Source organism: Lipotes vexillifer, unplaced genomic scaffold (assembly GCF_000442215.2).
Source record: "Lipotes vexillifer unplaced genomic scaffold, Lipotes_vexillifer_v1.1 scaffold683, whole genome shotgun sequence".
In the NCBI taxonomy this organism is placed as follows: Eukaryota; Metazoa; Chordata; class Mammalia; order Artiodactyla; family Lipotidae; genus Lipotes; species Lipotes vexillifer.
Genome location: NW_006779881.1, coordinates 615,819 through 633,506, shown reverse-complemented (window position 1 = coordinate 633,506; position 17,688 = coordinate 615,819). Strand labels below are relative to the sequence as shown.

General features: G+C 38.4%; 1 protein-coding gene across 1 annotated transcript in view; it reads left to right on the top strand.

Annotated features, from left to right (window-relative positions):
* The first annotated feature begins 2,898 nt into the window (after positions 1 to 2,898).
* The window catches only part of LOC103087174 (coiled-coil domain-containing protein 30-like), a 38,822-nt gene continuing 24,032 nt past the window's right edge, over positions 2,899 to 17,688 (top strand). The window contains exons 1-2 of the mRNA XM_007453027.1: positions 2,899 to 2,995; positions 7,860 to 7,931. Of these exons, the coding sequence (XP_007453089.1) occupies positions 2,899 to 2,995; positions 7,860 to 7,931 (169 nt within the window). The remainder of the gene's footprint in view (positions 2,996 to 7,859; positions 7,932 to 17,688) is intronic.

The window sequence follows — 17,688 nt, the reverse complement described above, 5'->3', positions numbered from 1 at the left end:
TTGCAACAAAAAGAATAAAATATCTAGGAATAAACCTACCTAAGGAGACAAAAGACCTGTATGCAGAAAATTATAAGACACTGATGAAAGAAATTAAAGATGATACAAACAGATGGAGAGATATACCATGTTCTTGGATTGGAAGAATCAACATTGTGAAAATGACTCTACTTCCCAAAGCAATCTATAGATTCAATGCAATCCCTATCAAACTCAAACTACCACTGGCATTTTTCACAGAACTAGAACAAAAAATTTCACAATTTGTATGGAAACACAAAAGACCCCGAATAGCAATCTTGAGCACGAAAAACGGAGCTGGAGGAATCAGGCCCCCTGACTTCAGACTATACTACAAAGCTACAGTAATGAAGACAGTATGGTACTGGCACAAAAAGGGAAAGATAGATCAATGGAACAGGATAGAAAGCCCAGAGATAAACCCACGCACATATGGACAGCTTCTCTTTGATAAAGGTGGCAGGAATGTACAGTGGAGAAAGGACAGCCTCTTCAATAAGTGGTGCTGGGAAAACTGGACAAGTACATGTAAAAGTATGAGATTAGATCACTCCCTAACACCATACACAAAAATAAGCTCAAAATGGATTAAAGACCTAAATGTAAGGCCAGAAACTATCAAACTCTTCGCAGAAAACATAGGCAGACACTCTATGACATAAATCACAGCAAGATGCTTTCTGACCCACCTCCTAGAGAAATGGAAATAAAACCAAAAATAAACAAATGAGACCTAATGAAACTTCAAAGCTTTTGCACAGCAAAGGAAACCATGAACAAGACCAAAAGACAACCCTCAGAATGGGAGAAAATATTTGCAAATGAAGCAACTGACAAAGGATTAATTTCCAAAATTTACAAGCAGCTCATTCAGCTCAGTAACAAAAAAACAAACAACCCAATCCAAAAATGGGCAGAAGACCTAAAGAGACATTTCTCCAGAGAAGATATACAGACTGCCAACAAACACATGAAAGAATGCTCAACATCATTAATCATTAGAGAAATGCAAATCAAAACTACAATGAGATATCATCTCACACCAGTCAGAATGGCCATCATCAAAAAATCTAGAAACAATAAATGCTGGAGAGGGTGTGGAGAAAAGGGAACACTCTTGCACTGCTGGTGGGAATGTGAATTGGTTCAGCCACTATGGAGAACAGTATGGAGGTTCCTTAAAAAACTACAAATAGAACTACCATATGACCCAGCAATCCCACTACTGGGCATATACCCTGAGAAAACCATAATTCAAAAAGAGTCATGTACCAAAATGTTCATTGCAGCTCTATTTACAATAGCCCGGAGATGGAAACAACCTAAGTGCCCATCGTCGGATGAATGGATAAAGAAGATGTGGCACATATATACAATGGAATATTACTCAGCCATAAAAAGAAACGAAATTGAGCTATTTGTAATGAGGTGGATAGACCTAGAGTCTGTCATACAGAGTGAAGTAAGTCAGAAAGAGAAAGACAAATACCGTATGCTAACACATATATATGGAATTTAAGAAAAAAAAATGTCATGAAGAACCTAGGGGTAAGACAGGAATAAAGACACAGACCTACTAGAGAACGGACTTGAGGATATGGGGAGGGGGAAGGGTGAGCTGTGACAAAGCGAGAGAGAGGCATGGACATATATACACTAACAAACGTAAGGTAGATAGCTAGTGGGAAGCAGCCACATGGCACAGGGGTATCTGCTCGGTGCTTTGTGACCGCCTGGAGGGGTGGGATAGGGAGGGTGGGAGGGAGGGAGACACAAGAGGGAAGAGATATGGGAACATATGTATATGTATAACTGATTCACTTTGTTATAAAGCAGAAACTAACACACCATTGTAAAGCAATTATACCCCAATAAAGATGTTAAAATAAAAAAAAAAAGAGCTACACCCAGTGAATAAAACATATACAGAGAATTTAACAATGGGAAGTAACCCAAGATAAATATATATGGATGAAACTGTATATCCATCATAATATTATTTTCAATATCAAAAATTGGAAACTACCAAAATGTTGAAATGATTATATAAATTATCTGCACCCACTGGAGCATTATATAGCCTTTAAAAATAATCATCACAAAATCTGTACAGCAATATAGAAAAATGTTCCTCATATAATGTTAAATGAAAAAGCCAGACAGAAACGTGTATATAGATTGGGATTATGACTATGTGAAAAATGTACGTAAATAAAAAATACTGCAAGGAAATATACCACTAAGCTAAAAATAGTTTTGTTATGTAGATGGTATTGGTTATTTTCTTATTTTTTAGAAAAATTTATGTAATGATTATATTTATATAAAATAAATACATATCTTGGGGATCTAAAGCAAAATATCACTGAGGTTGAATTTCTTTCTTAGTTTTTAACATGCTTTGAAAGTAATTGTAGGAAAGGAGCTCTAAACATGATTTGAGCCTTAATTGTGTACATACCTTGAAATTAAATGAAATACCTTATGTAAAGGCATTTTATAAACTGTATTTAATTACCATATAAATGAGGAGTATTTTCACTCTCTTGGGCCCGATGATAATTTTTATGATTAAATTTCTATTATATAACCATAATCTCTTAGATATGTTAGGTTTGAACCTTGTGAAATTGCATGTTTATAGGTTAAAAACAATCAAATATCACCAATTTTCTATGGTTCAACCTAGTAAAAGAAATGCACATAAATATTCTGTTTGCTGCTCTTCTTTATTGGCTTTCAAACATTTATAGGTAATAGCACGATGTCATAAGGGTATATTTACTTTTTGGTGTACTACTAACAATCGTTTTATTTCAGTCCCATGATGAAGACCCAGAAAAAGGTAAAATATCACAAAACTGCAGAGAGAGAGATATGGAACAAGTAACAAGGAGGTTAGGGATGGCCCATGAAGAGATCCAAAGGCTCACTGATGAACTGCAAGGGAAGGAGAAAGAACAGAGTAAATTAGGTAAGCTGTGGTTACAGATGAACATGTCTAACAATGTTTTAAGTGTAATGATACTACTCAGGTTGGAACATGAGAGCACTGAGAAAAAAAATCTTTTAAGATAAACACATAAAAGTCTGATATACAGCCTCATTTTCTACAGTGTCCAGAAATTTTTATTGAAGCATAGCATAACATACCTACCAAAAAGTGTACAACTCCAATATTTACACTACCCAGTGCAAGAAATTTCCAGCACTCTGGAAGCCCTGTTTCTTCTTCCTATGTCTGCATATTCTCTCCTCCCCCAAAATAATGACTCTCCTAACTTTTAAGGTTATTTCTGAGTTTTGACTACAGGGAGTATGCATCCTTTAGTTTTTTTCTTTCGTTCAATCTTATGTTTGTGAGATTCATTTATGTTGTTGCATGTAGCAGTAGTTTGTTCACTTTTGTTGTTTGTACTCTAGTATTCCATTGAATAAGCCTACTCAATGTATTCTATTTATCCATTCTACTGATGATGGACATTTATGTTGTTTCCAGTTGTGCTCTATTATGAATTGTGCTGCTATGAATATTCTTGTGCTTATCTGTACATCTCTGATCATGACATTCCTAAGAGTAGAATTATTAGATCAAAGGGTTACGGGTTTGTTCTACTTTGGTAGATACTGCCATACTGTCTTCCAAATAGTTGTATTAACTTAAGGTCTTCTCAGTTGTATATGAGATTTTGGTTGCTTCACATTCTTTGTCAATACTCAGTATTGTCAGTCTTATTAATTTTACCTTTTCTGTTGAGTATGTACTAGTATTTAATTGTGGCTTTACTTTGCATTTCCCTGACGGCTAACGATGTTGAAAATCCTTTAATATGTTTGTTGTTGTTGTTATTGCTCATTTAGATATACTATTTTGTGAAGTTCCTGCTCAAGTCTTGCACATATTTTTCTATTGGGTCATATCTTTATGTTTTGTAGGAGTTTATTAATTTGTAGGAGTTTTCTGTATATTCTGGATATGAGCCTTTGGTTGGATATAAATGTCATGTTAAGTTTTTTTGCCATATAGAAATGCTAATATTTATCAAGTCAAATTTAACCAAGTTATTCTTTATGGCTTCTGGGTTTTCATGTGTAAAGCCTTTTCTGTATCACTACAAGGTTATTGAAAATGTTCTCCTCTGGTGTTTCTTTTTCTTTTAGTGCATTTATGGATTTATTATTTATGTTTCAATCTTTGCTTTATCTATAATTTATTTTAGTATGAAGTTTAAATTTTTTTAATGATTTCCTCTCTATATAATTTGCAATAATTAAAGAAATTAGACTGATTCTTTTTCATGCAGTATATATGTTACTTTAGGATCATTTCTTAAAAATGTTAAATGTGTAAAACAATAATGATCCTGCCAAATTGATTGTGGAATTAAAAACAAAGAATATCAGGAGAGTTGAGATTTTGTTAAGAATGTATTTTAAACAGTGAACACAAATGACCTTTTCAGAATGATGGAAAATTGGGCTAATGGGTACACAATTGCATATATCTGTCAAAATTCATCAAATTACTTAAAAGGATGAATTTTACTGTATGCAAAGTATATCTCAATAAACCCAATTAGAAAAAAAAAGAAATTTTGCCACGTGAGTCTGATGAGAAGCAGTCTGCTACTTGTAGTACAGAAGGAGAAAGGAAAAAGTAGGAGCCCTGTTATGTTTAGTTACATTTGGATGCAGCAGAGCACAATCACATAGCACCCCGTTCCATCAGCACTTGGTTGCTCTGGTGTATCCTAAACTATTAATTGAAAACTGTCTGCACAGTGAGTATCCCTAGGGGACCTCTGGGAAGCTGAGTTAGCAAGTCCTTTTACAATATCATATGTAGTGTCAGTGTGGGTCTTACGTGTTATTTCTTGAATCATCCATCAATTTATAGCCAGAATTTATCTCTAGGTATATGTGTTACATGATAGTGTTTCCCAAGTATTAGCCGATTTCTTTCAACAAACTGATTCTTTTAAATGAAGGACTTTATTTTAGTTTATTTTCTAGCTCTCTTTGTATCACACCCAAAAATTTGGATGGGAATGAAAAATTTTGGCCAATAATAAAAATAGTTTTCGGGCTTCCCTGGTGGCGCAGTGCTTGAGAGTCCGCCTGCCGATGCAGGAGACGCGGGTTCGTGCCCCGTTTCGGGAAGATCCCACATGCTGCGGAGCGGCTGGGCCCGTGAGCCATGGCCACTGAGCCTGCGCGTCCGGAGCCTGTGCTCCGCAAATGGGAGAGGCCACAACAGTGAGAGGCCCGCATAACGCAAGGAAAAAAAAAAAAAAAATAGTTTTCAATAATAACAAAGAATACATGCCAAATATTTATTTATTCTTCAATAAATAAATTACAAGAAAAAGATGAATTTTTAAAGGTTTGAAGGAATTATTAACCAAATATAATGTGTGGCCTTTACTGGATTCTGATTCAAACAGATTTTTTAACATTTATGAAACAGTTGGAAGTTTGAATGCTAATTGGCTATTTGTATTAAGGAATTCTTGTTAAATTTCCTTAATCACACATAATGGTATTGAGTTTATATTTTAAAAGAGTCCTTATCTTTTAGATATACATAGTGAAATATTTATAGATGAATGATACGATGTCTGGAGATGCTTCAAAATAATACAGACCCCTACCTCACACCTACACAAAAATTAACTCAAAGTGGACCACAGAACTAAATGTAAGAGTTAAAAATTATAAAATGCTTAGAAAAAAACACAGGAGTAAATCCTTATGATCTGGAGTTAGGCAATCATATGTTAGATATAACACCAAAAGCAAGAGTGATAAGAGAAAACCTAATAAATTGTACTTACTCAAAGTTTAAAATTTCTATACTTCAAAATATACTAACAAGAAAGTGAAAAGACAAACCACAGACTGAGAGAAATATTTGCAAATTATGTGTTTGATGTGGGACTCATATCCAGAATATATGAATTCTCACATATTCTTTTATATTATTATAAAAAGACAGCCCAATTTTAAAATAAACAAAATAAAATTTGAGTAGACATTTCTTTAGAGAAGGTATATGAATGGCCAATAGGCACATGAAAAGATGCTCAACATCATTGGTCATTTGGGAAGTGCAAATTAAAACAATGAGATCCGTCTTCACACCCTCTAGAATGGCTATAATAAAAAAGACAATGACGAGTGTTGGCAAGGATGTGTAGAAATTGGAACATTGTTGATGGGATTGTAAAATGATGCAGACACTTTGGAAAACAATTTGGCAGTTTCTCAACGTGTTAAATGTAAAATTATCATGTGACCCAGCAGTTCCACTCCTGCGTGACCGAGGGGAAATGAAGATGTATGTCCACTCAAAAACTTGTGTGAGACATTAACACAACATTGTAAGTCAACTACACTTCAGTAAAATAAATTTTAAAAAAAACCTTGTATGTGAATGTTCAGAGCACTATTATTTACAGTAGCCAAAACAGAAACAAATCAAACGTACATCATTTGGTGAGTATATAAACAAAACGTGGTATATCCATCCTGTGCAGAAAATAGTTAACATAGAAAACCTGCTAGTGGGAAGCTGCTGCATAGCACGGGGAGATAAGCTTGATGCTTTGTGATGACCTAGAGGGATGGAGGAATAGGGAGGGTAGGAGGGAGGCTCAAGAGGGAGGGGATATGGGGATACATGTATCCATATAGCTGATTCACTTTATTGTACAGCAGAAACTAACACAACATCGTAATGCAATTATACTCCAATAAAGATGTAAAAAAAAAGAAGACCTGACACTGCTGTCCTTAGAAAGTCCTGCTTGTCAGGTTAGCCCTTGGCTAACATCTGGAAACTTGCATTTGGGGAAGGTTCCCACCATTCCCCAATTTGTAATAGTGGCTCACTGTGCTTGACCTCTTTGTACAAACAATGTGATTTATGCTGAAAACCTGCTTTCCTTCTGAGAGTCTGGGATTTTGATGTGTCCTAGGCAGAAGGTGGTGTCTATGTCACCAGCCCCCAATAAATATGTTGGCCACCGAGTCTGTAATGAATTTTCCTGGTAGACAACATTTCACACAAATTGTCAATTTGTTGCTGGAGAAATTAAGCAAATCCTGTGTGACTCTGCCGGGAGAAGACTCTCGGAAGCTTGTGCCTGATTTCCTCGTGCACCTTTTCTGTGTGATTGGGAATGATCTCTTACAAGATTCATGTTAGTGTCTTACTTCTGGGAGATCCCTCAACTTGCCGTTATAGGAGGCCTATCAGCCATACCATTGGTGATGAGTATAACCACAGGAGGCAAAGTGATAAAACCTGGGTTAGAGCACCCAAATCCAAAAGACTACAATGCCCCATATACTTTCCTTATGCCCTTCTGCTCTCCTCATAAAATTCTTAAGTAGTACCAAAAGCTATTTCCTGAAATTTTGCTATTTTGATATTTCTAGAAACTACTGGCAAAATTCTAAATATTATTAATTGCAGGAATTAATTTTAAGTATTTCTGTGTGTAATTTCTTTTTACTAAACTGGTAGTACCATGCTTAAAAACTTTCAGCTGTTCCTGTTGTTTACAGTAGTCCAAACTCTTCAGCATAGAATCTGGTTAGGGAAATGGAAAGATTACAGATCAGATGGTATCAAGGACAGGGATAAATATAAGGTGCAGTAGGAATATTAAGAGGGGAATCTGGAAAACATTCCGGGAGGAGGTGACATTTATGCAGAAAGTCAGGGGACAGCCATCAGAAAGAAAGTGTTCCAAAGAGAAATAGTAGTTTGAAATTTGATTATTATACTAATCAGTTGCTCCATACACAAATATTTTGTTCTTTTTTTCTTTTAGATTCTGCACTTGAGAAGTCTCAACTAGAAATTGAGAAATTGAAAGAAAATTTGATAAAGCTGAAAGAAAATGGTGAGTCATTTTAGCAGATATAACAATATTTAATAATAAAATATTGAACAATAATATAATTTATGTTAAGTAATATTTTTAAATAATATTACTTAATAAATGTAATAATATTACTACTACTGCTATTGAGGCAGGAGATAGATGGGCCTCAGGCTGAACAGTTGGAGTTCGTCCCCTGTGGACAGATACTCCAAAGTAGCAGGAGGGAGGAGAAGCTAAACCCTGCCCAGACAAAAGATAAAAGACCACATATTCCTCATTCGCGAAGGAGGAGACCTTCCTGACTACACACATGCAGAAAGGATCCTTGAAGGTCGAAAAGGGAGGGGGTGCCACCCCATAGTAGGTGATGTCAGGCTACCCATAGGCCTCTTTGCTAGAATCCATCTTGGCTAAGAGATGTGCGCGCACACGTGGGAGGACCCTGAGATATATCAAATACAGGCTCAGGCCAGGCAAACCAAGATGATTAGCCAAGGAAACCTGGAAGAAATGCTCCATAAAAGTGAATCAAACTACCACGAGGGTGCGACTCTCTCTCTGAGCGCCCCAGTGTGTCTATCCACAGGTACCCTTTTTCCTCCAAATAAACACTTTACTTGTTTCACTACTTTCTGTCTTTGGGAATTCATTTCTGCAGAGCTGTACGGGCCAGGGCTTTGTCACTGCCCACTGGTCTAGTGCCTAGGATTCAGCACTCTCACTGTCGTGGCCTGACTTTAATCTCTGGCTGGGAACCAAAATCCTGCTTCAAGCCGCTGCAGACTGAGGCCACCCTAGATCACTATTATCACTATATCTACTGCTATTACTATTACTACCACTTGTTGCTTACAAAGAGGTACACTGTCAAGCATTTTACTTTATTTATTTATTTAAAAAATTTTTTTTAACATCTTTATTGGAGTATAATTGCTTTACAATGGTGTGTTAGTTTCTGCTTTATAACAAAGTGAATCAGTTATACATATACATATGTCCCCATATCTCTTACCTCTTGCATCTCCCTCCCTCCCACCCTCCCTATCCCACCCCTCTAGCTGGTCACAAAGCACCCAGCTGATCTCACTGTGCTATGCGGCTGCTTCCCACTAGCTATCTATTTAATGTTTGGTAGTGTATATATGTCCATGTCACTCTCTCACTTTGTCCCAGCTTACCCTTCCCCCTCCATGTATCCTCAAATCCATTCGCTAGTAGGACTGTGTCTTTATTCCCATCTTGCCCCTAGGTTCTTCATGACCTTTTTTTTTTTTTTAGATTCCATATATATCTGTTAGCATATTGTATTTGTTTTTCTCTTTCTGACTAACTTCACTCTGTATGACGGTCTCTAGGTCCATCCACCTCACTACAAATAACTCAATTTCGTTTATTTTTATGGCTAATATTGCATTGTATATATGTGCCACATCTTCTTTATCCATTCATCTGTCGATGGACATTTAGGTTGCTTCCATATCCTGCCTATTGTAAATAGAACTACAATGAACATTTTGGTACATGACTCTTTTTGAATTATGGTTTTCTCAGGGTATATGCCCAGCACTGGGATTGCTGGGTCATATGGTAGTTCTATTTGTAGTTTTTTAAGGAACCTCCATACTGCTCTCCATAGTGGCTGTATGAATTTACATTCCCACCAACAGTGCAAGAGTGTTCCCTTTTCTCCACACCCTCTCCAGCATTTATTGTTTCTAGATTTTTTCATGATGGCCATTCTGAGTGGTGTGAGATTATATCTCATTGTAGTTTTGATTTGCATTTCTCTAATGATTAATGATGTTGAGCGTTCTTTCATGTGTTTGTTGGCAATCTGTATATCTTCTTTGGAGAAATATCTATTTAGGTCTTCTGCCCATTTTTGGATTGGGTTGTTTGTTTCTTTGATATTAAGCTGCATGAGCTGCTTGGAAATTTTGGACGTTGTTCCTTTGTCAGTTGCTTCATTTGCAAATATTTTCTCCCATTCTGACAGTTGTCTTTTGGTCTTGTTTTTGGTTTCCTTTGCTGTGCAAAAGCTTTGAAGTTTCATTAGGTCCCATTTGTTTACTTTTGTTTTTATTTCCATTTCTCTAGGAGGTGGGTCAAAAAGGATCTTGCTGTGATTTATGTCATAGAGTGTTCTGCCTATGTTTTCCTCTAAGAGTTTGATAGTTTCTGGCCTTACATTTAGGTCTTTAATCCATTTTGAGCTTATTTTTGTGTATGGTGTTAGGGAGTGATCTAATCTCATACTTTTACATGTACCTGTCCAATTTTCCCAGCACCACTTATTGAAGAGGCTGTCCTTTCTCCACTGTATATTCCTGCCACCTTTATCAAAGATAAGGTGACCATATGTGCATGGGTTTATCTCTGGGCTTTCTATCCTATTCCATTGATCTATCTTTCTGTTTTTGTGCCAGTACCATACTGTCTTGATTACTGTAGCTTTGTAGTATAGTCTGAAGTCAGGCAGCCTGATTCCTCCAGCTCCATTTTTTGTTCTCAAGATTGCTTTGGCTATTCGGGGTCTTTTGTGTTTCCATACAAATTGTGAAATTTTTTGTTCTAGTTCTGTGAAAAATGCCAGTGGTAGTTTGATAGGGATTGCATTGAATCTGTAGATTGCTTTGGGTAGTAGAGTCATTTTCACAATGTTGATTCTTCCAATCCAAGAACATGGTATATCTCTCCATCTATTTGTATCATCTTTAATTTCTTTCATCAGTGTCTTATAATTTTCTGCATACAGGTCTTTTGTCTCCTTAGGTAGGTTTATTCCTAGATATTTTATTCTTTTTGTTGCAGTGGTAAATGGGAGTGTTTTCTTGATTTCACTTTCAGATTTTTCATCCTTAGTATATAGGAATGCCAGAGATTTCTGTGCATTAATTTTGTATCCTGCTACTTTACCAAATTCATTGATTAGCTCTAGTAGTTTTCTGGTAGCATCTTTAGGATTCTCTATGTATAGTATCATGTCATCTGCAAACAGTGACAGCTTTACTTCTTCTTTTCCGATTTGGATTCCTTTTATTTCTTTTTCTTCTCTGATTGCTGTGGCTAAAACTTTCAAAACTATGTTGAGTAAGAGTGGTGAGAGTGGGAAACGTTGTCTTCTTCCTGATCTTAGTGGAAATGCTTTCACTTTTTCACCATTGAGGACGATGTCGGCTGTGGGTTTGTCATATATGGCCTTTATTATGTTGAGGAAAGTTCCCTCTGTGCCTACTTTCCACAGGGTTTTTATCATAAATGGGTGTTGAATTTTGTCGAAAGCTGTCTCCACATCGATTGAGATGATCATATGGTTTTTCTGCTTCAATTTGTTAATATGGTGTATCACATTGATTGATTTGCTTATATTGAAGAATCCTTGCATTCCTGGGATAAACCCCACTTGATCATGGTGTATGATCTTTTTAGTGTGCTGTTGGATTCTGTTTGCTAGTATTTTGTTGAGGATTTTCGCATCTATGTTCATCAGTGATATTCGCCTATAGTTTTCTTTCTTTGTGACATCTTTGTCTGGTTTTGGTATCAGGGTGATGGTAGCCTTGTAGAATGAGTTTGGGAGTGTTCCTCCCTCTGCTATATTTTGGAAGAGTTTGAGAAGGATAGGTGTTAGCTCTTCTCTAAATGTCTGATAGAATTCACTTGTGAAGCCATCTGGTCCTGGGCTTTTGTTTGTTACAAGATTTTTAATCACCGTTTCAATTTCTGTGCTTGTGATTGGTCCGTTTATATTTTCTATTTCTCCCTGGTTTAGTCTCGGAAGGTTGTGCATTTCTAAGAATTTGTCCATTTCTTCCAGGTTGTCCATTGTATTGGCATATAATTGCTAGTAGTAATCTCTCATGATCCTTTATATTTCTGCAGTGTCAGTTGTTACGTCTCCTTTTTCATTTCTAATTCTATTGATTTGAGTCTTCTTCCTTTTGTTCTTGATAAGTCTAGCTAATGGTTTATCAATTTTGTTTATCTTCTCAAAGAACCACCTTTTAGTTTTATTGATCTTTGCTATTGTTTCCTTCTTTTTCATTTATTTCTGATCTGATCTATATGATTTCCTTCCTTCTGCTAGCTTTGGGGTTTTTTTGTTCTTCTTTATCTAATTGCTTTAGGTGTAAGGTTAGGCTGTTTATTTGAGATGTTTCTTGTTTCTTAAGGTAGGATTTTATTGCTATAAACCTCCGTCTTAGAACTGCTTTTGCTGCATCCCATAGGTTTTGGGTTGTCATTGTCATTTGTTTCTAGGTAGTTTTTGATTTTTTCAGTGATCTCTTATTTATTAAGTAGTGTGTTGTTTAGCCTCCATGTGTTTTTATTTTTTACAGATTTTTTCCTGGAATTGATATCTAGTCTCATAGTGCTATGCTCAGAAAAAATACTTGATACAATTTCAATTTTCTTAAATTTACCAAGGCTTCATTTGTGGCCCAAGATGTGATCTATTCTGGAGAATGTTCCATGAGCACTTGAGAAAAATGTGTGTTCTGTTGTTTTTGGATGGAATTTCCTATAAATATCAATTAAGTCCATCTTGTTTCATGTATCATTTAAAGCTTGTGTTTCCTTATTTTATTTCATTTTGGATGATCTGTCCATTGGTGAATGTGAGCTGTTAAAGTCCCCTACTATGATTGTGTTACTGTCGATTTCCCCTTTTATGGCTGTTAGTATTTGCCTTATATGAGGTGCTCCTATATTGGGTGTATAAATATTTACAATTGTTATATCTTCTTCTTGGATTGATCTCTTGATCATTATTTAGTGTCCTTCTTTGTCTCTTATAATAGTCTTTGTTTTAAACTCTATTTTGTCTGATATGAGAATTGCTTCTCCAGCTTTCTTTTGGTTTCCATTTGCATAGAATATCTTTTTCCATCCCCTCACTTTCAGTCTGTATGTGTCCCTAGGTCTGAAGTGGGTCTCTTGTAGACAGCATATATACAGGTCTTGTTTTTGTATCCATTCAGCCAATCGATGTCTTTTGGTTGGAGCATTTAATCCATTTACATTTAAGGTAATTATCGATATGTATGTTCCTATTCCCATTTTCTTAATTGTTTTGGGTTTGGTATTGTAGGTCTTTTCCTTTTCTTGTGTTTCCTGCCTAGAGAAGTTCCTTTAGCATTTGTTGTAAAGCTGGTTTGGTGGTGCTGAATTCTCTTAGCTTTTGCTTGTCTGTAAAGGTTTTAATTTCCCCGTCAAATCTGAATGAGATCTTTGCTAGGTAGAGTAATCTTGGTTGTAGGTTTTTCTCCTTCATCATTTTAAATGTGTCCTGCCACTCCCTTCTGGCTTGCAGAGTTTCTGCTGAAAGATCAGCAGATCTTTTGTTGTTGTTGTTGTTAACCTTATGGGGATTCCCTTGTGTGTTATTTGTTGTTTTTCCCTTGCTGCTTTTAATATTTTTTCTTTCTATTTAATTTTTGATAGTTTGATTAATGTGTGTCTTGGTGTGTTTCTCCTTGGATTGGTCCAGCATGGGACTCTCTGTGCTTCCTGGACTCTCTCTATTAACTATTTTCTTTCCCATATTAGGCAAGTTTTCAACTCTAATCTCTTGAAATATTTTCTCAGTCCCTTTCTTTTTCTCTTCTTCTTCCGGGGCCCCTATAATTCGAATGTTGGTGCATTTAGTGTTATCCCAGAGCTCTCTGAGACTGTCCTCCATTATTTTCATTCTTTTCTCTTTATTCTGCTCTGCAGTAGTTATTTCCACTATTTTATCTTCCAGGTCACTTATCCGTTCTTCTGCCTCAGTCATTCTGCTATTGATCCCTTCTAGAGAATTTTTAATCTCATTTATTGTGTTGTTCATCTCTGTTTGTTTGCTCTTTAGTTCTTCTAGGTCCTTGGTAAACGTTTCTTGTATTTTCTCCATTCTATTTCCAAGATTTTGGATCATCTTTACTATCATTATTCTGAATTCTTTTTCAGGTAGACTGCCTATTTTCTCTTCATTTGTTAGGTCTGGTGGGTTTTTGCCTTGCTCCTTTATCTGCTGTATGTTTCTCTGTGTTCTCATTTTGCTTAACTTACTGTGTTTGGGGTCTCCTTTTCGCAGGCTGCAGGTTCTTAGTTCCTGTTGTTTTTGGTGTCTGTCCCCAGTGGCTAAGGTTGGTCAGTAGGTTGTGTAGGCTTCCTGGTGGAGGGGACTAGTGCCTGTGTTCTGGTGGATAAGGCTGGATCTTGGCTTTCTGGTGGGCAGGTCCATGTCTGGTGGTGTGTTTTGGGGGTGCCTGTGGCCTTATTATGATTTTAGTCAGCCTTTCTGCTAATGGATGGGGTTGTGTTCCTGTCTTGCTAGTTGTTTGGCATGGGGTGTCCAGCACTGTAGCTTGCTGGTCATTGAGTGGAGCTGGGTCTTGGTGTTGAGATGGAGATCTCTGGGAGATTTTCACTGTTTGATATTACGTGGAGCTGGGAGGTCTCTTGTGGACCAGTGTCCTGAACTTGGCTCTCCCACCTCAGAAGCACAGCCCTGAGGCCTGGCTGTAGCACCAAGAGCCTGTCATCCACACAGCTCAGAATAAAAGGGATAAAAAAGAAAGAAAGAAGATAAAATAAAATAAAGTAAAATAAAATAAAGTTATTAAAATAAAAAATAATATTAAGAAAAAAATTTTGTTTTTTTAGAAAAAAATTTTTTAAGTAAAAAAATTTTTTTAAACACAAGAACAGACAGACAGAACCCTAGGACAAATGGTAAAAGCAAAATTATACAGAAAAAAATCACACACATGCACACTCACCAAAAGAGAAAAAGGGAAAAAATATATATATATCGTTGCTCCCAAAGTCCACCTCCTCAATTTGGGATGATTCATTGTCTATTCAGGTATTCCACAGATGCAGGGTACATCAAGTTGACTGTGGAGATTTAATCGGCTGCTCCTGAGGCTGCTGGGAGAGATTTACTTTTCTCTTCTTTGTTCGCACAGCTCCTGGGGTTCAGCTTTGGATTTGGCCCTGCCTTTGCATGTAGGTCGCCTGAGGGCACCTGTTTTTCACTCAGACAGGACGGGGTTAAAGGAGGAGCTGACTAGGGGGCTCTGGCTCACTCAGGCCGGGGGGAGGGAGGGGTACGGAGTGCAGAGCGAGCCTGTGGTGGCAGAGGCCAGCGTGACGTTGCCCCAGCCTGAGGCGCACCGTGAGTTCTCCCGGAGAAGTTGTCCCTGGATCCTGGGACCCTGGCAGTGGCGGGCTGCACAGGCTGCCGGGAGGGGCGGTATGGACACTGACCTGCTTGCACACAGGCTTCTTGGTGGCTGCAGCACCGTTAGCGTCCCATGCCCGTCTCTGGGGTCCGCACTGTTAGCCGCGGCTCCCGCCTGTCTCTGGAGCTCCTTAAAGTGGCCCTGGTGCACCAGGAAACAAAGAGGCAAGAAAAAGTCTCTTGCCTCTTCGGCAGCTCTATACTTTTTCCCGGACTCCCTCCCGGCTAACCGTATCACACTAGCCCCTTCAGGCTGTGTTCACAAAGCCAACCCCAGTCCTCTCCCTGGGATCCACCTCCGAAACCCCGAGCCTCATCTTCCAGCCCCCACCCGCCCCAGCGGGTGAGCAGACAAGCCTCTCGGGCTTGTGAGTGCCGGTCGGCACCGATCCTCCGTGCGGGAACCTCTCTGGTTTGCCCTCTGCACCCCTGTGGCTGTGCTCTCCTCTGGCTCTGAAGCTTTCCCCCTCCGCCACCCAGTCTCTGCCCGCGAAGGGGCTTCCTAGTGTGTGGAAACCTTTCCTCCTTCACAGCTCCCTCCCACTGGTGCAGGTCCCGTTCCTGTTCTTTGTCTTTTTTCTTTTTTCTTTTTCCCTACCCAGGTACGTGGGGAGTTTCTTGCTTTTGGGAGGTCTGAGGTCTTCTGCCAGCGTTCAGTAGGTGTTCTGTAGGAGTTGTTCCACATGTAGATGTATTTCTGATGTATTTGTGGGGAGGAAGGTGATCTCCGCATCTCACTCTTCTGCCATCTTGAAGCTCCTCTCCTGTCAGGCATTTTAAATGGATTATCTCTAATGTTAACAACAGTGCCAAGTTGTAATATTATTCCCATTTCATCGATAAAAAAACTGAGTCATGACAAGGCTAAATGAATTGTCCGAGAGCTACATTAGAGACTTCCCTGGTGGCACAGTGGTTAAGAATCTGCCTGCCAATGCAGAGGACTCCTGATCAAATCCTGGTCGGGGAAGATCCCACATGCCGTGGAGCAGCTAAGCCCACGCACCCCGACTACTGAGCCTGTGCTCTAGAGCCCATGTGCTGAAACTACTGAAACCTGCGTGCCTAGAGCTCGTGCTCCATAACAAGAGAAGCCACCGCAATGAGAAGCTCGCGCACCACACAAAGAGTAGCCCCTGCTAATCGCAACTGAGAAATGCCCATACGCACCCCAAATAATAAAGAATAAAATAGCTACATTAAGTATTAGAGCTGGTATTTGAGTCCATATATGTCTGACTCCAAAACCTTTGGTCAACACAAACAATACATATTTACTGGGACCACTGAGATCAAGACAACTTATAATACATTTAACAACACTTCACACATATTTGTTTGCTAGGAAGCCAATAGGCTTGGAATAAGTGGTGAATTAGTTAATCTGACCCTGTCTTGGCTGTGTAAAAATGATATCAGCTATAAATAATGTAATGACATTTGAGTGTCATAATGGTAGTAACTACAAAAATAATTTAAAATATGTTTACCGGTTTTAATAGTAATAAAACTAGGTTGATTTACCCAGTGCTATTGTGATTTATAATAAGAAACATGTATTTGGTCTTCATCCTTGTTTCTGCCAAACCCTGGGAATTTCCTAAGTGATTAAGAACAGTAGGGGTGTCTTTTGTCATGGTAATGAGGACTTTTGGAAAGCCCCTCAGTAACCAAAGGATGGGAGTTAGTTGCCAGGGGAGCCAACAACGTGATTAGAGGGTTGGAACTTTCAGTCCCACCCTCCACCCCCTCTGTAACGCCAACTCCTCCTGTCCCCACCCCCAGCTCCTAGGAGGGGGGAGGGGCTGGAGATTAAGTTCAATTGCCAGTGGCCAGTGATTTAATCAGTCGTGCCTGTGTAATGAAGCTTTCATCGAAACCTGAAGGAGGGGGTTCAGAGAGCTTCCGGGTTGGTGAGCACATGGAGATTTGGGGAGCGTGGCACACTCAGGGAGGGCGTGAAAGGTCTGCACCCCTTTCCCCAGTCCTTGCCCTTAGGCATCTCTTCCATCTAGCTATTCCTGAGTTACATTCCTTTATAATAAACAGGGTAATCTAGTAAATAAAACGTTACCCTGAGTTCTGTGAGATGCTTTAACAAATTAATCAAACCCAAGGAGGAGGTCATGGGAACCTCTGATTTATAACCAATCGGTCAGAAGCACAGATAACAATCTGCCCTTGCAATTGGCATCTGAAGCAGAGGGCAGTCTTGTGGGGCTGAGCCCTTAACCCGTGGAATCTGATGCTATCTCCAGGTAGATAGCCTCAGAACTGAGTTGAATTGTAGAACACCAAGCTGGCATGTGAGAATTACGTGGGTGTGTGGGGAAAAAAACCCACGCATTACAATTGATGATCAGGATTGTTTAAAAAATATATGAATACAGTTATAAAATGAACACTGCTTTCTTAGTAACTGATAGAGCAAGAAAACAAAATGAGTAACCATATAGAAGACCTAATAACACTACTAAGTAACATGACATAATCGATAATTATAGAAAACTCCACCAGAAGTATTATATTCTTTTCAAGTACACATGG